Source organism: Chiloscyllium plagiosum, chromosome 11 (assembly GCF_004010195.1).
Source record: "Chiloscyllium plagiosum isolate BGI_BamShark_2017 chromosome 11, ASM401019v2, whole genome shotgun sequence".
NCBI classification, from domain to species: Eukaryota; Metazoa; Chordata; class Chondrichthyes; order Orectolobiformes; family Hemiscylliidae; genus Chiloscyllium; species Chiloscyllium plagiosum.
This window is the reverse complement of record NC_057720.1, coordinates 44,487,871-44,511,150: the sequence shown is the minus strand read 5'-3', so window position 1 is coordinate 44,511,150 and position 23,280 is coordinate 44,487,871. Positions and strand designations below refer to the sequence as shown.

The 23,280-nt window shown below is 40.4% G+C and overlaps 1 protein-coding gene across 1 annotated transcript in view; it reads right to left on the bottom strand.

Annotated features, from left to right (window-relative positions):
- Positions 1-23,280, bottom strand: part of agbl4 (AGBL carboxypeptidase 4) — an 862,393-nt gene that overhangs the window by 532,271 nt on the left and 306,842 nt on the right. Inside the window, exon 5 of the mRNA XM_043699224.1 lies at positions 3,964-4,180. Within this exon, the coding sequence (XP_043555159.1) occupies positions 3,964-4,180 (217 nt within the window). The remainder of the gene's footprint in view (positions 1-3,963; positions 4,181-23,280) is intronic.

The following is a 23,280-nucleotide window of genomic DNA, read 5'->3' as shown; positions in this document are numbered from 1 at the left end:
TGGCCCCTAACCATTTGAAACAATTTTGTTTTGCACAGACTGCCCATGCCAGGGTCAATGAAAGCCTATAGTTTTCGTTCATCAACTAAGATCTGACAGACCTCTCTTTGATCACTGGCAGCTTTACTTCACAGAGTTTAGTGCTGGGAGGTCTTTCAGCTGTAGTGTTCACGCAACAATGTTGTAAAGGTCTCTAAACCTGTCTTTGAAAAACTCACCCTCAATGCCAGGTAGATAGTTAGTCAAGTTTCCCACTATGGATTCATTTTACCATGACTTTTGCAGAGTCCATGTCTGCATACAAGTCAGGCAACTCTGACCTCTCCAGGAAATTGAGGTACAACCTTCATAATGCCATCACAATGGCAAGAGGCAGTATCAAACTAAGATTGTGACCCAGGCCAACCACAAAGACACCACGTCATTTGTGGCAAAGCTTACACAGTATAACGAGCTACAAAGGTGATAGAATCATGACGAGCTCAATGCATTCTACACTTGCTTTGAACAGAAGATCAGTGAAACAATGTCACCTATCCCAACAGCTTTGGATGCACCTGCACCCATGAACCACCTTCAAGTTCCCCTCCAAGCCACTCGCTATATTGACTTTGAAATATGTTGCTCTTTCTTCACTATTGCTGGGTCAAAGATGGCACCATATGGGGTGACATTGTAAACTTTCCACTGTACTCCTGTACTCGAATACTCGTGACAATAAATAATAAACCAAAAGTTGAAATCCTGGAATTCCCTCCCCAGTGGCATTGTGGATCAACCCTCAGCAGATGGTTTGCAGCGATTCAAAAAGGCAGTTCACCATTACCTTCTCAAGCGCAACTAGGTATGGGCAATCCACATCCCACAAATGAATTTTTAAAAAGCTGGCCTTCTTGAGATGAACCCACGTAAAGCAACTGGCTTGGATGAAGGCCCTCTACCATGCTCTCAGATCTTGCACAGACCAGTTGGCAGGTGTACTCACAGACATCTTTAACCCTTTCTTACTACAATTTGAAGTCACCACCTGCTTCAAGAAGGCCACCACCATCATCCCAGTACCAAAGAAAAATCATACAGTGTACCTCACTACCATCTGGTGACACTGACCTCCATAATCATGAAGTACTTTGAGAAGTTAGTCATGGCTCACCTCCGTCTTCAACACCATAAAGCCAGACAAACCCATCTCTAAACTCCAAGACCTGGGTCTCAGTTCCCCTCTCTGTAACTGGTTCCTCAACTTCCTGACCCATAGACCACAATCGTTAAGAACAGGCAACATCACCTCTTCCACCATAAGCCTCAACACTGGTGCCCTACCAGGCTGCGTACACAGTCCCTGACTATACTCGTTATACACTCAAGGGTATGTGGCTAAATTCTGCCCCAACTCCATTTTCAAGTTTTCTGATGATACTACTGTTGAAGGTTGGACTTCCAACAATGATGAGACAAAATACAGGAAAGAGATTGAGTGCATAGTGGCCTAGTGTAATGACAAAAATCTCTCCATCAACATTAGCAAAACAAAGTAGTTGGTCATTTCCTTCAAGAAGCGGAGTGGAGGGCATTCCCCCGTCTGCATCAATGGTGCTGAGGTGGAGATGGTGGAGAACATCAAGTTCCTGGGAGTGATGATCCCGAACAATCTGTCCTGGTCCACCGACATCAACACGACGGTCAATAAAGCACAACAACATCTACCTCCTCAGGAGGCTAAGGAAATTCGGCATTTCCATAAGGACTTTTACCAATGTTTATAAATGCACCACAGAAAGCATCCTAACTGGATGCATCACAGCATGGTTTGGCAACTGCTTTTCCTAAGAAACTACAAAGAGTCATGAACACAATTCAGTCCATTACACAAACCAGTCTTCTTCCCAGTGCCTCCATCTATATTTCTCAATGCCTTGGGAAAGCAACCAACACAATCAAAGATCCCTCCCACTCTGGTTTTACTCTTTTCCACTTTCTTCCATCGGGCACAAGATATAAAAGTTTGAATACATGTACAAATTGTTTCAAGAACAGCTTCTTCCCAGCTGTTATCTTTTTAACAACCCTCTCAAATATTAATTCAAATTTCTCTCCCTCGCTCTCTCTTTCTATACACTGTTCTGCAGCTACAACACTACATTCTGCACTCTGTTCTGCTACCTTGATTTACTTTGTATGGTATGGTCTGCCTATGTAGCATGCAAAACAACACTTTATCTTGGTACAGGTGACAACAATAAATCAATCAATTTTAGTTTTCCTGTATTTTTAATGGTGGACTTAAAGGAGAAAAGAACTGTTTTAAAATCAAGGAATGTTGTACAATTGCTGCGTGTATTGAGTTTCCAAATGATGTCATAAAAGATTACAGCAGATGATAAGAGTGCACAAAAAAAGCAAAACACTGCAAAAGCTGGAATTCTGAAATAAAAACAGGAATTGCTGGAGAAACTCAGCAGCCATGACAGCATATGTGAGGACAGAAATAGACCAAAAAGTCAAATCAAATCCACTGAGTTTCTCCAGCATTACCTGTTCAGAGTCGATGGTGTGGGGCATAATACATGAGCAGAGATAAATGATTGGCTACTTAATAGCAGAGTTCAGAAAATGGTCATTCTCAACTTGGTAGACGAATACTTGTAGAATGCCACAGGGATCAATGCATTTCTCCCTTAGGGATGTACCTCAACTTTGCCCATACCAGTTCTTCTTTATAAGCAGCCCATTGTCCAGTTACTGTTTTGTCTGCCAATATTTACTTCCAATTTACCGCTGACAGATTTGGTCTCAACACACTAAACTTGGCCCTCCTCCAATTAAATGATTTATTTTAGATATTTTCTTCATCCCATTCATAGCTAATCTAAGCCATCTGATACAAAATTCCTGTTTGTGATTTTTTTTTCCAACCTTACTTGATTCACCTGACCCACCTCAGTCTACAGATTTAGATCCAGAAATTCCTCTTTGTTCAGTGAACTGGAAACATCCTGTTCCAAGAAACCTACTCTGAACATACTTTCAAAGGTCTTTTCTCTCTCTACTCTTTACAGTAGCATTAGGAGAATTAAAATACTCCATTTTCATTTGGCGGCAAATCTCGCCCGTCTCTGCAATCCCCTTGCAAATTTGCTTCTCTATATCTATTCACAATTGCAATGGCATATCTATTGTTTCTTAACTCTAACCAATGTTATCTGCAACAGTAGCTTAAATCTTCTCCAACAGAAATGGCAAATTGCCCCACATTTTTCTTCTCCAGCCTGTATAGGTTTAATCTCTCCCAAAACTTGCCTCAGTTTTCCAAGAATATAAAACTTTCCTTTCAACACCACTCTTCTTACACATATTCATCTGCCCTGTATTCCTTTTTCTAAACTCATTACTTTCCCATTCATGTTGAGAAATATAGATTAAAAATCAGCCCCAATGTGCACATCAAAATATAAACAAATAATTGGTCAGCAATCCAAAATGACAAAAAAGAGTACTGATGTTTGTACTTTATTTCCATATGTATCTTAATGGGTATGCACATATATACTGAGAAGTGCATGTTACTGGTTTCCCTGCTCTCCTACTGTTTTCAATTAAAGTACATGCATGGAATGTTACAAAACATTGTCAGCATCATATGTAGGTCTTTGTTTGTATCCAATTAAGGAAATAATTTCTTTATCATTATCAACAATAATGATACAGTAATGTTGTGAGAAAGTTTAAAGTATAAAAATATGGAGAATATAATTTTTTTTCAATCAGGTATTTCAAATGTTGAATTAAAAATAAAAGTTAAAACACAAATTAAAGAAAAAAAACAAAAATGCTAACTATCCTATTTCTTTAGATGCATAATTATGTTACAAGAAATATTTAAGGCTGAAGCTAAGCATTAAAGAGCCCCACCTTTGTTTGTTCATACGTTCTCATGTATATATATATTCGTAACATGCTTACCACACTTAGACCAAGCAAATCTCTTTTGAAGTAATCCATATTCCTTCTCTCCAGGTTATCTAGGTAATGTTGCAGGCGAGTATAGGTGTAAGGATAACAGTAAGCAAACTGGTACACCTCATTATCCCGATCGAAGCAAAAGGCAAATGACATAACGTAGTTTTTCCGATGATCTGGACAGCGGTAGTAATAGACATTTTTTGAAGGAAGTCGTTGCCTGCCAAGTAATAATGATTAAAATAAATACATTCAGTAAAATCAGACAGGTGAGCACTCAAGTTTATTTAATACTGATGACAAAACTGCAACATAGCTATAACAGGAAATTCAATTTTTTGTGCTTGTCTATTAAATTGATCTTCATGTAGAAAAGCATCAAAGGCACTACATAGAAGTAGAAGATGAGAAATGAACATTAAACAAAGAATAAATATTAGGAGATAGGACAAACCTTTGGTTAGAAATGTGGATTTTGGGAGGAACACAAGTACAGAAAGTTGAAAAGGTGGAAAGGTTTTGGGTAAGAATCCGAGAGCATTAGAGATGGGTGACTGCCAATGGCAATGAAAAGAGATAAAAAGTCTGCAGATGCTGGAATCCAAAGTAGACAATCAGGAGGCTGGACGAACACAGCAAACCAGGCAGCATCAGGAGGTGAAGAAGTCAACATTTCGTGTGTAACCCTTCTTCAGGACTGGGGATGGGTATAGGGGGACCTGCAGATAAAGGGGGTGGCAGGGGCAAGGTAGTGAAGTGGGGATAGATGAAGACAGGCAAAGGGTACGACCTGGTTGGTCAATGGGAGGAATGAATCTGGTAGATGGCTGGGAGGGTTGGAAGTGAGGAAGAAGGGCTGGAAAGAGAGTTGGGGACTGGGAAAGGAGGTTATTTGAAATTGGAGAACTCAATGTTGAGTACTCCAGGCTGTAGGCTGTCCCGGCAGAAGATGAGGTATTGTTCCTCCAATTTGCTGTTTGGTTCGCTGTGGCAATGGAGAAGGCCAAAGATGGTCATGTTGGAAAGGGAGTGGGAAGGATAATTGAAATGGGCGGTGACTGGAAGGTCTGGTTGGCTGTTGCGGCCCCAGCTGAGATGGTCATGAGACGCTCGTGAAGACCAAATGTAAACTGAGGGAACGGTTCACCGAGCATTTCAGCTGGGCCCACAGAGGTCGACCAGACCTCCCAGTCACAAGCTGGAAGCTTGTCTTATGCACCAATCTACTAATTCTGCTGCCCTTCTCACTTCCTGAACTTTCTGTTCCTCCACGTGAATTCTTACCATCTCTGGAAGTGAGTTTTTAAACTCTTCCATCAGAATAATCTGTCTTAGAGCCTCAAAATTCTTATCCATTTTCAAAGCACGTACCCATCGATCAGAATGACTGTGTTTAATTCTTTCCACCTCAACATTGGTCTGACCTGGTTTCTTCTTTGTATTTCTGAACTGTTGTCTATATGCTTCTGGTACCATTTCATAAGCATTTAAAATAGCCTGATTAACCTCTTCATAATCCATTGACACCTCATTGGACAGTGCGGCAAATACCTCACTCGCTCTGCTTACCAGTTTAGTCTGAACTAGCATTACCCATAAACCCTCGGTCCACTCCATCTGCCTAGCCAATTTTTCAAATGAAATAAATAAAGCTTTAACATCTTTCTCATCAAAATGTGGCAGAGTTTTGATATATTTATATGTGAGGATATGGGCCTCTGGGAGGTAAGACAAAATGGATAAAGGAGCTGCACAAAATGGCTCCTGTATTGCTAAACTAAATTGCAAAGCAACAATTAATTCTAAATTGCAGCTAGAGACAAAATGGTTTCCTATGCCTATGTGACTACCTGCAGTTAGTCTGTAAAACTATATAAATAACTAACCATTAAAGCCATCAACATGAAGAAGTAGATGGATAAGATGAGGAAATACTAACCACATTTGCAAGCTGCGAGATGAGAAAATACTAACCACATTTGCAATGTGCGAGTCCTCGTAGAGGAAATGCTAAACCGCATTTTGCAAGCTGCGAATCTTTGTAAAGGTGACACAGGTGGGCAGCACGGTGGCACAGTGGTTAGCACTGCTGCCTCACAGCGCCAGAGACCCGGGTTCAATTCCCGCCTCAGGCGACCGACTGTGTGGAGTTTGCACATTCTCCCCGTGTCTGCGTGGGTTTCCTCCGGGTGCTCCGGTTTCCTCCCACAGTCCAAAAATGTGCAGGTTAGGTGAATTGGCCATGCTAAATTGCCTGTAGTGTTAGGTGCAGGGGTAAATGTAGGGGAATGGGTCTGGGTGGGTGCGCTTCGGCGGGTCGGTGTGGACTTGTTGGGTCGAAGGGCCTGTTTCCACACTGTAAGTAATCTAAACTAATCTAATCTAATCTAAAAAAAAACACCATTATAACTTAATCAATATCATTGGTTCAAGCAATTACCCATGAAGTTATACTGTATATTGATTGGCTGTTACAATGCGATCATGGTCTATGCCTGTTGATGATTAATATATATAAACCTTGTGCAAACTCTGTAAGGTTGTTGGATTCTTTTGATTGCCAAGAAGTTTTCATACTTCTGGGCGAATCGGAGTCTGCCAACCCAGCACTGCATCATACAATAAACGATTGTTTGGATGTTAGTCAAGAGTCATTTATAGTTGTGTTTATTGACCCATCGTAGAACTTAGTGACCTATAGATCATCATATGTATCACTACCTTGTCTTTTAATCTCCTTCCGGATAACTTGGCTTTCTTGAAGAAGGGCTTATGCCCGAAACGTCGCTTCTCCTGTTCCTTGGATGCTGCCTGACCTGCTGCGCTTTTCCAGCAACACATTTTCAGCTCTGATCCCCTGCCTGTTCAGGTTTTTCATGCACCATTACGTCAAACAGGGTTTCCGCTAACTGAACCTCAACTCCTTCATCTTTCTCTTTACTTTTCACTTCATGCTGTGACTTATGATAGTGGGATCTGGTTACCACACAGTCTGTGAAAATACCAGGATATTTCTGTTTTAACTCCTTGGTTTCTTGGTCTTCCTTGGATTAAGGGCTTTTGCCCGAAACATTGATTTTCCTGCTCCTTGGATGCTGCCTGAACTGCTGTGCTTTTCCAGCACCACTCTAATCCAGAATCTGGTTTCCAGAATCTGCAGTCATTGTTTTTATCTTCTCAACAGCAAGGGGTGTCATTCCCATCTTGGATCCTGCCAAATCATTCCCAAGAACAAACTGAATTCCTGGAACTGATACTCTGTCAATCACTCCCACTGTAACTTTCCCAGTCTTAAGTTGGCACTCCAACCTGATCTTACATAGGGGAACACTAAATTTATGTCTATGTATCCCACAAATTACCACACTCTCGGATAAGAGATCAGAAAAAGTGCATATGCACGCATCCCTTATTATCAGCGTCTGGTTAGATCCTGTATCTCTCAAAATTATAACTTCTTGTCCTTTTCCCCTTGTTCTTTCTGAATAAACTTTACCCACAGAGCGAATTCTTTGTAGAGATCAGGTACTAACTCCATATCCAGCCCCTTCCTAGGCTGTGCACTCTCCTGTAGCTCCTCAACTCTTCTTGGGGTCTCCATTACTCCCTTCACTAATACCATTGACTTAGCTTGTTTTACCACATCTTTTCCCACAGCAACTTCCTTTAACGACCAGCACTGTGTCTTTACTTGTCTCATTTTAGCACAGTGAAACACGTTCACCTCCTTTCCACCCTCTTGGGCTTCTTTTTTATTCTGTGGTAAAATCTTACTAGTGTTCTTCATAACATAAGGACTGTTCCAAGGCAGCAACATCCCTTGGCAAAAAGGTAAATTGAAACACAGATTCTTATTGTCGGGAGAGATCAACATCCAAAGAGGTTTCAGAGAGAAAGTCAGTCAGGAAACATTTGCTGAAGCTGCAATCTTCCTGGACTGCAACATCTTGTGACTGGATTAGTGGTGCTGGAAGAGCACAGCAGTTCAGGCAGCATCCAAGGAACAGCGAAATCGACGTTTCGGGTAAAAGCCCTTCATCTTGTGACTGCCACAGCTAAACTAAACATAAAAAAAACCTGAACTGTTAAACTAGGCTCTTTCTCGACTCCTTGGCATCTCTGCCTTTACAACCTCACTTTAATTAGTTTAAAACTGCAACTTGATCACTCTTGTTTGCTAACTTCTCTAAGCTCTATTCCTCAATGCCTCAAATTTCAAATGCCCATCCTCATGCTTAAATCGTACTGCACCCTCATCCTTTTGTTTCTAAAGTCAGGAGTCACACGACACCAGGTTATAGTCTCACAGGTTTATTTGAAATCATAAGTTTTCAGAATGCTGCTCCTTTGTCAGGTGAAGGAGCAGCTCTCTGAAAGCTAGTAACTTCAAATAAACCTGTTAGACTATAACCTGGTGTCGTGTGACTCCTGACTTTAGAAACAAAAGGATGAGGGTGCAGTACGATTTAAGCATGAGGATGGGCATTTGAAATTTGAGGCATTGAGGAATAGAGCTTAGAGAAGTTAGCAAACAAGAGTGATCAAGTTGCAGTTTTAAACTAATTAAACTTAATGGACAGTGCAGGATAGAAAGCCTGCCAGTAAGTGCACTGCAATACTGGAGTCTGGAGGTAAGAAAGGAATGAATGAGAGTTTTCAGCACCAAGGTTAGCTGAGGCAGGTTTAAAAATGGATGCTGTTAAAGTTATTGAGAGTTGGTGATCTTTTTAAGGAAGAGAATATGGAGTTTAAAGGTCAGGTTGAGGTCAAATCAGAAGTCAAGTTTCAACCTGAAACAAGGGGAGGAGAGATTTAGTGGCAAAGGTTACAGAGTTTCTGACTGGGTACAAAGATGCCTACGACTGGGAAAGAAAATATCACAAAAGTGTGGCAAAATGAATAGACAAGTGTAAAACAGAAAACTACAGATTTAATTATCTAGACTCTAAGCTCTGTTATTCCCTCCCTAAACTATTCAACATTTCTAGGTTCCTTTGCTTGTCTAACACTTCCTTAAAACCTAATTCTTTGACCAAGTTTTTAGTCATCCATTCTCGCCTGTTTTAATTTTTTAAGGATTAGTTAGCTCAGTTGGTTGGATGGTTGGTTTGCAATGCAGAATAATACCACCAGCGTGGCTTCAATTCCTGCACCAGCTGAAGTTACCATACAAGACTCTCCATCTCATGGTGAGCCTCAGGTTGAAAATCACCACCAGCCATCTGTCTCTAAACTTTACCTTCACCTTTAGACAATAACCAAACAAGCAGAGAAGGCAAAGTCAAGAACTTTCCAAGGCTTTGGCATCAAACATTATTTATTACAAATTAATACTAAACTTTGTTCTACTTGGTACTTATAGATATACCAGGCTCTGATCCTATAGTTACATTAGATGAAAGTTTATCCATCTCCTTTGTTTGTCCATGTCTATATACTCGAAAGACTCAAAAGTTCTAGTCTGGTATAATGGTATGATTTATTCTTCAAGAGTTTCTAACTCCATCCAGTGCTAAGTTTACTAATTTTACTAATCTTTACAGAAAATGCCACGAGTTACTAAACATCACTCACTTCTCTAATTTCATGTTGACTGACTAATCATACTTATTCAAACAGCCAGATTGTTTTTCCTGTTGTAATTGACACTTCTTATATTTTAAGCATCATTTAGCAATTAATATGAGTGTATCCAATGTTGCTTTTTTTCATGCATTCATGCGATGTGAGCATCGCTGGTTAGGCTTGCATTTATTGTACATCCCTAATTGCCCAGAGGACTGTTCAGAGTTAAACATAATTCTGACGGTCTGGAGTCACATGTAGGCCAGACCAAGTAATGAGGCAGATTTCCTTTCATAAAGGACATCGGTGAACTTGATGTTTTCCTTCTGACAATCAACAATGGTTATGTGGTTGTCATTATGCTAGCAATTCATTCCATGGTTTTAACTGATTTCAAATTTCACCATGTGATTCAAACACATGTCCCCAGAATATTAACCCGGAGTTCTGGATTACTAGTCCAATGATGTGATCACTATGCCACTGCTTCTCTTCATTCTCTAACAGGTAAATGCATACTTGATCTTAACATGCTTTCCCAGATATGGAATGAGTGATATTACTTACATTTATGAATGTAGCTGGAGATTTCTGACCAATTACATTAACTCTGCAGATCACTTTCAAAGCTGCACTACTACTCAATTAAAGGGCAGGATTGCTCTCTATCGATCTAACTTTCCTTATTCCATTGTTCAAATATAAAAGGTCAGATAACTGTCAGAACGTCTGTTATTAAAGCTGCTATGTTACTTACAGATTAATTGCTCTGGCAATAAATAGAAGTTAAGGTGAAATGATAGAATACTGATGTTTGGGTCGAGCTTTGTCTACATTTGACAAAATATAGATTCAAGTAGGATCATAAATGTTTTGCAGTCAGTCTTTTTTTGGAAGGAACACTGATTAATTTTGTAATACGGTGCAAATTTAACAACACACTATTAAGTTATTGGTATGACAATTCTGTGGTTTGTTAAATGGATTTGCTACATAATAGCCAGGTTGTAAAGTTATGTTTCATGTGACCTTTAACATCTAATAATGAGAGAAAACACAGGATTTCCAATATCCACTAAGGCATAAAACTGACATTACAGAACAGGTGATACTAATAGAATATGTCTAATTTTAACTTGCTTCAAATCAAGTTTTGTGTTCAGTCAAGAAACTAAATAATTGTATGTTTTGCTTAACAAACTTGAAGGTGAGCAGGTTGGAGTTTTACTTTACCAAATCCACAAGTATGACAAAAATTAAATGTTTTTAATATAATGGTTCAAACCTATTTACAAAGTAAAATTCTGAAATGTGTAGTACCTTACCAACACCAGCTGATGACCCTACATATGGCCTCAAAATCAAAATTATTTTCTTAGTTGTGGTGAACAAGATTAACATATCGATTATTTATGTTATGGACTAGGCCAGACTACTCAAAACATTCTTAAGCAGGCAGCCCCAGACCTAACTTTGCAATTTGTTTCAGTAAGTCTACACTGAAAATTACCTGGAGTAAGTAGCTAGGCTGGCTACTAGATTTGAGAACAGACATCAAATTTATTCACAAAATTACACAATGAAACACAAAGAACAGAATAAAGAACCCATACAAGAACTCCAACTAGAATTAATTATGCTGTTCCAAATATTTCTAACATTCCAAATAAGCAAACTCCCTTTAAAACCAATATAAGTGGAACACATGCTTACAGGTTAAAACTGAAGGGCAGAAAAGAGAAAGAGAGTTTCCACACAGCTCCCTGTTGAACTTCCCAGTTCAGGACTCAACTAAAACTGTTCAGCTCAGCTAGCTAGAGAGCTGACCACTCCCCTCTCTTTATACAGCATCTTCTAAAGCATGATCACTTTGGGCTGAAGTCTCATCTGTTTACATATCAATAAAAGGCCGCTCATAATCGTATTCACCTCTGTACCAAACCAGACTGATCAGAGTCCAGCCCGGTTTATTGCCCCTCTGAAAAATATTAAGGACAGAGTCTCCATGAGCCAAAGAACTGCTTTTAGAAAAAAAGGGACATGCTTTGTGACATTTAACATGTGGATAACATCTACAAAACAAGGGTGCCACAAAATGCTGTTATGTAATAACAATATTGTTGGTATTAATGGTGTCAATCTTGCGACAAAGTGGCAACTGCAATGATATGCACACTTCTGGTGCAAAACATGGCTGGGTTTGGGTAGATCATTCGTACATCCAGTGAAATCATAATATAATTGAATTCCTTATTACATTTGATCGTGACATATTCTATTGTCAGACAAGAATCTATAAACCAAAACAGTGGCTCAGTGGTTAGCATTGCTGCCTCAGAGCACCAGGGACCCAGAGTCAATTCCACCCTCAGGCAACTGTGTGGGGTTTGCATATTCTCCCTGTGTCTGCATGGGTTTCCTCCACCCTCCAGGTGTTCCGGTGCCTCCCACATTCCGAACTCGTGTAAGTTAAGTGGATTGGCCATGCTAAATTACCCCGTAGTGTCCAGGGATGTGTAGGTTAGGTGTGTTAGCCATACGAAATGCAGGGTTGCAGAGATAAGGTAGGGGAATGGGCCTGGGTGGGATACTCGTCGGAGACTTGGTGTGGACTTGTTGGGCCAAATGGTTCTAGAGATTCTATATATAAAAAACAATTACATAGATATGAGGGAAGAGCTCTCATATCTATTTGGTAAATAGGTTAAAAGGGATGATGGTAAACAAAAACTGAGAAACATTGAAAGAAAGAGTTCAAAAAGTTCCATAAAAATACATTCACCTAAAAAATAAAATTTCTGCAAGAAAAATCTAACCATGGCTTACTGGAGAAATTAAGAATGTGTTAGTTTAGAAGAAAAAGTTTATAATGATGAAGATAATACAAGCATGATTAAAAATTGGAAGGATTTGGAAAATCAAACAAACAGAAAGAAAACCACCCAGGAAGATCTTTTACAGGTATACCAGGAGAATAGCTGAATTAAACATGGTTCCTTAAAGATGAAGACAGCGGAAATTATATTGGTGATGAAGAAATGGTAGAGTCATTGATTTTGAATTTCTCTATACAGTACAATATAAATTTCATACTAGACACAGAGGCTAAGCAAGATGCTGAAAAGAATGAGTAATTTAAGAGAAGCTAGAGTATGCTATGCAGTTCTGGAATCCACACGATAGAATGGATTCAGGAGAAGTGCAGAGGAGATTTACCAAGAAGCTGGAGAGTTTTAGTTATGAAGAGAGGTTGCACATAATCACAGGATCACTACAGTGTGGAAGCAGACCATTCAGCCCATTGAGTCTACACCAACCCTCTGAAGAGCAGCCAACCCAGACCAAGTCCCCTACCTTATAATTCTGCATTTCCTATGGCTATTCTACCTAGCCTGCACATCCCTGGACACAATGGGCAATTTAGCACCGCCAATCCATCTAATCTGCACGTCTTTGGAGTGTGGGAGAAAATTGGATCACCTAGCAGAAACCCACGCAGACAAGGTGAGAATGTGCAACCGCCACACAGACAATCACCTGAAGCTGGAATCAAACCTGGGCTCCTGGTGCCGTGAGGCAGCACTGATAACCACTGAGCCATCATGCTGCCCCTAGGCTGGATTGTTTCTCTTGGAGCAGAAGAGATTGAGAGGTTATTAATTGAGATGTATAAAACATGGGGGCAAAAGTAGCGTAGACAGGAAGGAACTTTTTCCCATGTGGAGAGTTCAATGATCAGCAGACATAGATTTAAGATAAGGGGCAATACGTTTAAAGGGAATGTAAGGAAAAATGTTTTCACCCAGAAGGTGGTGTAAATCTGAAACTCATTGCCTATAAGGGTTGTAGTGGCAGAAACCTTAACATTTAAGAAACATTTAAATGTGTACTTGCAATGACAAGGCATACAAGACTATGAACTAAGAACTGGAAAATAGGATTAGAAAAGTTAGGTGCTTGTTTTTTTGATGAGCGCTGACTTGATTGGCTAAAGGATCTCTTCCTGTGCTGTAGACCATTACGACTCTAAGGAAGGTTAGTAGACAAAACATATCAAAGAACATTAAGGGATTAAAAGCCAACCAGTTCTCAGACTATGAAGACCTTTGTCCTTGTGTTCTAAAAGAAATAACAACAGGGATAGTGAACACAGTGGTCACGATTTTCCAAAATTCCCTAGGCTCTGGCAATTCCAAAAGGTTGGAAGTTAACAATTTTATTCTATTCATTCATGAGATAAGGGTGTCACTGGCTAGGCTAGCATTTATTGTCCATCCAAATTGTCCAGAATGCAGTTAAGAGTCAACCACTGCTGTGGGTCTGGAGTCACATGTAGGCCAAACCAGGTAAGGATGGTAGTTTTCTTCCTTGAAGGACATTTGTAAATCAGATGGGCTTTTTCAACAATTAACAATAGATTCATAGTCATTATTAGACTTCTAATTCAGTCTTTTTTATATATATTGCTACTAACCAAGAAATAGAAAAGGGAGAGAAATCAGGGAACTACAGATTAGTATGAATGATGTCAGTTGTCACAAAAAAATGATGGAATCTATTATTAGTAAAGTCTTAACAATGCACTTGAATACTACAGCATTGTCATGCAGAACCAATAGGGCATTACAAAAGAAAATACATCTTGGCAAATTGATTAGGGGTTTTTGAGAATAAAATATACGTAGGGTAGGTAAAACAGAGGCAGTAGATGACCCAAATAATTTCCATAAGACATTTAATAAAGTGGCAACCTGGACACCCTGATACACTCCTCCTCCACTTTCAACACCTCCTCCCGTACCCCCAAGGTACATTCCCATGCAATCGCAGAGGGAGATTCTCTCCTCCCTTCTCACCATTCAAGGTCCCAGACATACCTTCCAGTGAAGCATTGATTTACCTGTACTTCATTCAATCAAGTCTAATGTATTCAATGTTTACAGTAAAGTCTCTACACTGGAAAGACAAAATCTAGACAGGGTGACTGCTTTGCAGAACACCGACAGTCTGCCCACAAAAATGACTCCAAGTTTCCAGTTTCCTGCCACTTCAACACACCACCATAAGCCCTGGCCATCATTTCTGTCACAGGCCCTGCTACAGCATTCCAGCAAGCCTCAGTGCATGTTCAAGACCCTGCAGCTTAAAGCATTCAACATTACGTTCAATAATTTTAGAGCTTGGTGCCACTTTTCTGTGTTTTTTACCCATCCCACACCTGGTGGGTTCATATTAGCACAGTTACCTATTCTCACCCAATTGTAGTTCTTAATATCACTTATTCATTTTTTCTTCTGTCCTAGCCTCATATCTATAATCTCCTCGTTTACCTATCTTTTTCATATCTCTTACTCTCTCTCCGGGCTCCATCTCTACCTATCCACTCACCTCTCCCCTTCCCCCCACTACCTCCCCCAACTTCAGCTTCAGTATACATACCTTTTCCAGTACATTTTCCTAGCTACTAACCGTTCTGATGGGTTCAAAATATTAACTCTGATTTCTTCCACACATGCTGCCAGCCCTGCTGAATTTCACCAGCAATTTCTGTTTTTAATTCAGATCTATCATATCTGCAGTTCTTTGTCTTATTTAAGGAAAGAAATATCATAGCTTCAACAATGTAAGACATAATCGTGGAGGTGGATTGAGGGCAAACGTCTCTATACTACTGACACAATCATTTGGATTTCAAAGGAAATCTTTGCTACATGTGGCATTCCTGACCAGGTTGCTTTGATAAAATCCACAAAATATCAATAACTACTTCACACATTTCAAGGAAACAAAAACCTAAGCATCTTGTAAAAGCTCCCCAATACATTCCTAATCCAACAATGAGGCCAACGTGGCACCTTAATGATCAAAATACTGATTACAAAGGCTAATTACCTACAGTGTGGAAACAGGCCCTTCAGCCCAACAAGTCCACACCGACCCTTTGAAGAGCAACCTGTTCAAACCCATTTTCCTCTGACTAATGCACCTAACACTATGGGCATTTTAGAATGGCCAAATTACCTGACCTGCACATCTTTGGACTGTGGGAGGAAACCGGAGCACGCAGAGGAAACCCATGCAGACACGGGGAGAATGTGCAAACTCCACACAGACGGTCACCCGAGGCTGGAATCGAACCTGGGTCCCTGGCGCCATGAGGCAGCAGTGCCAACCACTGTTGAAGAGAAATTAGGGTTTTAAACTATACTGAGGAGAAAGTGAGGTCTGCAGATGCTGGAGATCAGAGATGGAAATGTGTTGCTGGAAAAGCGCAGCAGGTCAGGCAACATCCAGGGAACAGGAGAATCGACGTTTCGGGCATTAGCCCTTCTTCAGGAATTCCTGAAGAAGGGCTAATGCCCGAAACGTCGATTCTCCTGTTCCCTGGATGCTGCCTGACCTGCTGCGCTTTTCCAGCAACACATTTCCATCTTTTAAACTATACTCTCAGGTGACAGGTCTACTTCTCTGCAATGTGAGTTGGCATTATCAGAACTGTTGATGACCAGAAAGCTCTGAAGATAGCTTCCCATCCAACCTCAAAAAAGGTTTCTAGGGCTAGAACTCCAGAATTTTCAAAGTGTTCAAGAACAAATCAGTGATGATTCTATATAGTTCACGGGGGAAAGGTTAATTCTAATCATTAGCTTTTCAATGAAGTGCATTACTATTCCAGACTGGAAGATTTATAATACTTTGTCTCAAAGCACATTGGTCTGCTGAGAAAAGGTGTGCAGAGCATTATCTTTTTCAGATTCAATGATGTCCCACTGGATGCTCAAGCATTTCAGGGAAACCTAGCAGTTTACGTACACTGTGAAACATTGAAGCATTATCAATGATGGAAGGATCAAAAGGAGGTTACTCACTATGCCTCTCAACTGCTCGCTATTATGAATCTGATCTTTCAGAATCGATGACACATTGCTCTGTTATGCTTTCTTGATCTTCCTGGTCAATGTCCTGATCCTTAGCCTCATCTTCTTCCTCAGAAGATTGTTGCTGTTCCTCTATTTCATTGGAAATCAGGACATTCCCCTCTGTTGGCTCCAAATACGGTGGGCACAACATGACACATTGTTGATATAATTATCATGAAACGGCAGCAGCAGCGTATAGTGCTGGCTCCTCAGCCCAGAGCCCGTCGCTTATCTAAATTCCCTTTTACTATTTTCTTTGTTTTCTGCTTTTAAAGTTTTTCAATTAGTGTATAAACAATAAATAACTTTAAATTCATTTACCTTCATTTTGGAAACCTCAGTCGTAAGATTCTCCTAAGCGGCGGTTGCTTCCCGCAGTCCGAAATGGAGGTCTTTCTCAACGCGTTGGTCATGGCCTGGGGAGCAGTCTCTGTTAGAGCGGTTATCCCAGATTGTGATCTTGACAGCGGTCCAGCTCAAATCTTAATCTTCGGTGAGTGCTTCCATCGCGGTGTTTTGTTTTATCCATGTGTAGTGGCCTAGCAATCCGAAAGCCCAGTATGTGACTTTAAGTGACGTTCTTGGTGGCAGTTTTTCTTCAGAAGCTTTCGACCCAATGGAGTGGTGTCCCAGCATTTCATATGATTAGATTACTTACAGTGCGGAAACAGGCCCTTCGGCCCAACAAGTCCACACCGCCCCGCCAAAGCGCAACCCACCCATACCCCTACATTTTACCTCTTACCTAACACTACGGGCAATTTGGCATGGCCAATTCACCTGACCTGCACATTTTTGGACTGTGGGAGGAAACCGGAGCACCCGGAGGAAACCCACACAGACACAGGGAGAACGTGCAAACTCCACACAGTCAGTCGCCTGAGGCAGGAATTGAACCCGGGTCTCTGGCGCTGTGAGGCAGCAGTGCTAACCACTGTGCCACCGTGCCACCCCTATATCCTAGGGACCTTCGAAGGAGAAAGAAACCTATGAGTTTTCTACTATAATATTTTGCACGGACCTCCAGAATTTGCCATTGATAAACATCAATGTCGCAGAAGTGTTTCCTGTTGATGAACTATACAGGCTTTTGATATGGCATTCTTAAATCAACATGTGTGCAGTCAAAACACCTTGTACCTGGGGAAGCCAGCAATGGTGTATAATCACACTGCCCAAGCTGTTTGACTCTCTTCATCACCAGGAAAACATAAGCTGTGATCTGCAGAAAATGGCATTCACTACATTCTGGATGCATTTATGGGTCAAGGATTGGAAAATGCCACATAGATGCCCAGTTCCTCCTTGAAACAAAACACTGGCATGAAACTTCAGGGCAGCTGTGACCTTCATGGGATTGGATTGTCGCCCGATCTTTCTACACACAAGTCTTGCTCCAGCAATTCAGGTCAGTAATGATTGTCTGGAACTTCCTTAATCCACACCTGCATATGCTTCAAAAGGTTGAAGAAAAAGACAGCAAGGCATGTAGATGTGGGGTCTCAACATACACCTCTGCCTCAGTTTTTGAATCTTGACTTTCTGCTTCTCCGTCTGGAATCTGTGCAAGAGGCATTGGAGTTTTCTGTTCTTGATTGCTCATAGAGTAGAAATCTCTTTCTACGCTGTCTTCAAAGTTGCATTAATGCTGTAATCACTGCAACCATTGCAATCCCCATGTAAGATTCACAAGTATACAAGCTGTGGGGAATATGAGAAAGGTAACACTCAGCACTCCTGAGCCCTCACGCCCAGCACATTATGCCATCCATGTGACATGGAGGCTTTCTAAGGAGGTCACTATCATATTATCATGAGGAGCTCTGAGGTATTTCAACTTATCCAATTGTACATTGCACAACCAAAGATTTAACACTCCACTAAGAGAAGAATTATGCTGATAAGCAACTATGATTACGTTCCTCAATGCCCAACAAAGCGCCTCTTCAATATCACAGACACATTACATGCTAACAATTCAGTGTGAAGTGTTGTCCTCCAGTGTTTGTTATGGAATATGTTGTGTAATTAGACGTCAGGTGTTGATATTAAGTGGCTTTCTCTTATTGTAGTTTAGCTGACATGAAAAGGAGGTAATTAGTTGGCACAATGAAATAGTCCTGATTGCTTCAGGCAATGAATGACCTGCCAATGAAGTTCAAATTGAAGCCAGAAGGGCGACATTCAGTGGAGGCATAATCATGTAAAGGTCTCCAATTCCAAGAATTTTACACCTCCCACGCCTTTCCCTCCCCCCAAAAATAGGTTACGTATATTCTACATCTATTAGCAACCATTTTGTCTCTTAATTAAGCAATTCAGTTTTTATCTGAGATGCAAGGCTGCAACTTTTGCGACTTGCAGGGTCTGGGTTGATTTTCCCCAATCCTTCATGTTTTGTTTTATGTTAGTGCTTTTGTTGTACCTATAACCATGTGACAAAAAAGGATATTTAACTTCTGATTCTTTTCAGCCTCCGGCAACCATTTCCATTTAGCTGCTTTACATAACTATTAATATGTTCACTTTATCCTTCAAGCTCATGACTTTAGAAATTCTCACACTCTTGTTGGTCCTACCTTTCCTATGGAGAGTCCAGATTTATCATGACCTGTTGGAACTCCCCTTTTCAGAGTTCCCAATCTCCTTCCATGCACTATGAGGTCCCACCTAATCATCTACAATTTCCCTATCACTTTCACCATTCCCTCAAGTACCCGGTACAACAAAGTCAACGCCTTGGAGGGTCTCTTCCTAAGACTGCTATACATTACTAACCAAATCCCCAAGGATGACGGCACCCTATGCTGACTTGGTAGGGTAGCCCTGACAATCATGGCTCACCCCTTAACTGATGTCTTAACAGTACACTAAACAGTACATCTGTCATCATGAAACTGCTTGCACTTGACTTACAGGACTGACCATGGCTCAATTAACTGGACTCCAAGGTCAAAGATTCCCAGACCCTGGAAGGATCAAGCACTGAACTGACTATGGATTGGAATGTGATGAACCACTTTACTGATTATGGCAGTAACCCCTGACTGAGCATCTTTCCTCTTGATCCCACTGTGACTGTTCCCCTCTGACATTCACCCGTGGTCATTTGCTTTAAGCACATGAAGTATGCTTGGTGCGTGAACTGCTAGAAGATGCTGCAAGTGTTACTTTGACGTAGCATGGTGCCGCAAGGAGATGCTTCTCCCCTTTGACTGTTCAGTTCTTCCCACCATAACAAGTTGCCTGCCTTTCCTTCTGCTCTAAAAAGGCTGGCAGCCTATAGCTGAGCACTGAAGACACTGTGTGCTAGGAAAGCAATATGAACCACACTGTGACCTGGCAACCAGCAAGTCGGTGTCTAAGTCAGTAACTGTGAGGCAGTGTGGAGCGTAATATACATAGACGTTGGCAACATCCACATAAGTGCAAAGTAAGTGAGTATTAAGAAAAAAAAGTAAGATCCATAAGATACATGGTTCCTTATGAGCTCAAAATCATTCTGTGTAGATGCATTTATGTCCCTGCATGCAAACAACCTGACAGAAGCATAAAAGTCGTATGTATCCTTATGTTCCAAGTACAGTGTTGAAGGGCTGAAGTAGTATCTGAGTTGGTCTGAGAGAAAGCATGATGATCTGGTAAGACTAGTGGCTTGCTAATACCAACTTGCACAGACAAAAGGTCAAGGAGGTGGTGGCCATGGAGGCTGCAGATAAGAAACAGGCGCATAATGACAGGGACAAGTATTCAGTAAGCTGCAGCTATCTGTTCTGATTTACATATCGATAACTGGCACCATCTAGTTTCTTGGTGGACATACCAACATACAAATATATGAATTAGGAGCAGGAGTAGGTCACTCAGGCGCTCCACACCTTTCTACCATTAAATAGGATCTGATTGTAACATTAAAACTGCATTCCTATCTACCCTGATAACCTTTCACTGTTTTACTTAACAAAAATCTATTCACCTCTGCCTTAAAAGTATTCCAGGACTCTGCTTTCATGACCATTTGAGGAAGTCAGTTTCAAAGTTATGACACTCAGAAAGAAAAATAATTGCCTCATCTTTGTTTTCAATGGTCAACTCTGATTTTTAAAAAGTTACCCTTAGTTCTAGATTCTCCTAAAAAACAACATTGTCAAGACCTCTCAAGATGTTATATGTTTCAATCAAGTCATCTTTTTCAGTGGATACAAGCTCAGCCTGCCAAGCCTTTCTCATAAGAAATGCCCATCCTTCATTTATTGGAAATAGGATGAAAAGCACACCATGCATGGTATCATCAAAGCCTCACTTAATTCCAGCAGAATGTCCTTACTCTTCCAAATCCTTGCAATAAAGGCTTATGAAGATATATGCCTAAAAGTAAACTAACCACTTATTACACTTTAAATGCTGGCAGAACTGTTTTGGTTTTCGTACAATTTCTGTTTTTTTATTGTAGTTTTCAGAATTGGAGATTTTACTTTTGTATTTCAGCAAGACAGTACCTTATTTGTTGGATTATTATTGTAGATTACCATGTAATCTTTTTCTAACAAAAACATTTCTGTAAACCTTGGGGTAAAATATTCTTTTCACTATTCTTAGATGAGCCTTTATAATTTAAAGATACCATTAGTAATAAAAATAAACTTTAATAATATCAGTTTTGACTTTCCCAGGATTTTGCACTGTTCACAGTCAAAATTAAAAAGCTGCTTTGTTAAGAACCATAGCATTGGACAAAACTTAACTACTACCTCTTAAGGATTGTCAAGTCATTCCACAGCACTCTTGCTTGTCACATGTAAAACCTATTTTATTGAGCAACAAAAAATTCTCAAGGTGTCATATCGCTGTAATACTTTTAAACAAACATTCCTATAGATGTTTGCTGGCACATTTACTTAAAGTCATACACAGACAAGATAGAGATCTTTTGGTGCAATTTGTCCGTGCCAACCAGCTATCTTAAACTGATCTAGACCCATTTGCCAACATTTGGCCCATATCCCTCTAAACACTTCCTGTTCATGTATCCCATCCTTTTAAATGTCATGATTTGGAGGTGATGGTGTTGGACTGGGGTGGGAGAGTTAAAAAATCACACAACACCAGAATATAGTCTAACAGGGGTTTATTTGAAAGCACTAGCTTTCGGAGCAGAGCTCCTTCATCAGGTGGTTGTCCTGATGAAGGAGAAGTGCTCCGAAAGCCAATGCTTCCAAATAGTCCTGTTGGACCATAACCTAGTGTTGAGTGATTTTTAACTTATAAATGTCATAATTGTATCCACCTCCAGCACTTCCCCTGCCACCTAAACTTCACATCAAAAATGGAACAATTCATAAGACACTGATGTAATATAGTTTGTCCAAAGCAAATACAGAACCAAACAACAAGCTAGATGAAGAAAGTATTATGCTTATCCAGAAAAGATGGGGTCATGGATATTGGTGTCTACGCAAGGTTAAAATATTTTAAAATGTGCTGGGACATCAAGAAGCCAACAGGAACACATTTATTTCTGCATTTAACTGGACGTGGTCATTAGCAGGAAACTCCTGTAGACCAGCTGATTCTATTATAAATACATACCAAAATCAACTACATCTTTAAACATGGATTTGAACTACAGCATGACTATAAAAGTATCAAAGAGCTTTCTGAAAATAACTGAACACCAGTCCCTCTGGAGGATATCCACGTTGCTGAAATTTGCAGCTCCTGAAAAAAGACCTCAAGTCAGGTGGACCAAGTTGGCATGCATAACCAGTGAGGAACAAATTCATCACAGCCCTGAATTTCTTCACCTTCAGATCTGCTTGCGATCTCTAGAGAACTTCATCATCTGCTGTGCACAGGTACACCTCTAGATTATGTCACTTACATCCATTTCACTACTGATATAGCCAGTCAGAAAATGAAGAAAGAAAGAAAGAATTAAGCTGAAACACAAATACTAAAATGTCAATGAAATTTGGAGTCAATTAAGTGGAAGGCAAATTTCAGAAGATGACTAAGTTTTCTATATTGTTAATCTCACATGCCTCATATTATAAAGCAATCAAAACTTTTACAAACATCAATTTCTTATATTATTTGTTGCAAGCCTTTGATACTCTTTCCCTGAAAAGGTTGTGGAGACAGAATCTTTGAATATTTTGAAGGCAGAGGTAGATAGAGTTTTGTTAAGCAAGGGGGCGAATAGTTATTAGGGATAGGCAGGAGTACAAATTTGAAAGTACAATCATATCATCCATATCATTAAATGTCAGAGCAGACTTGAGGGCCTGAATTGCCTACTCCTACACTTTATTTGTGTGTTCATATTTCCTGAAAAGGCAAATTACCATACACAATAAGTTAAAATTAACATGGGAGGCAGTACCAATGCATTACCAACACACATCCTAAAAGTCATGTTTGCCAACAAAGTGACACTCCATGTACCCTGCACAAAATAGCACCTCAGTTAGTAAGTTTGCAGATGACACCAAAATTGGAGGTGTAGTGGACAGTGAAGAGGGTTACCTCAGATTACAACAGGATCTTGGCCAGATGGGCCAATGGACTGAGAAGTTTGCAGATGGAGTTTAATTCAGACACATGAGAGGTGCTGCATTTTGGGAAAGCAAATCTTAGCAGGACTTATACACTTAATGGTAAGGTCCTAAGGAGTGTTGCTGAACAAAGAGACCTTGGAGTGCAAGTTCATAGTTCCTTGAAAGTGGAGTCGTAGGTAGATAGGATAGTGAAGAAGTCGTTTGGTATGCTTTCTTTTATCGGTCAAAGTATTGAGTACAGGGGTTGGGAGGTCATGTTGCGGCTGTACAGGACATTG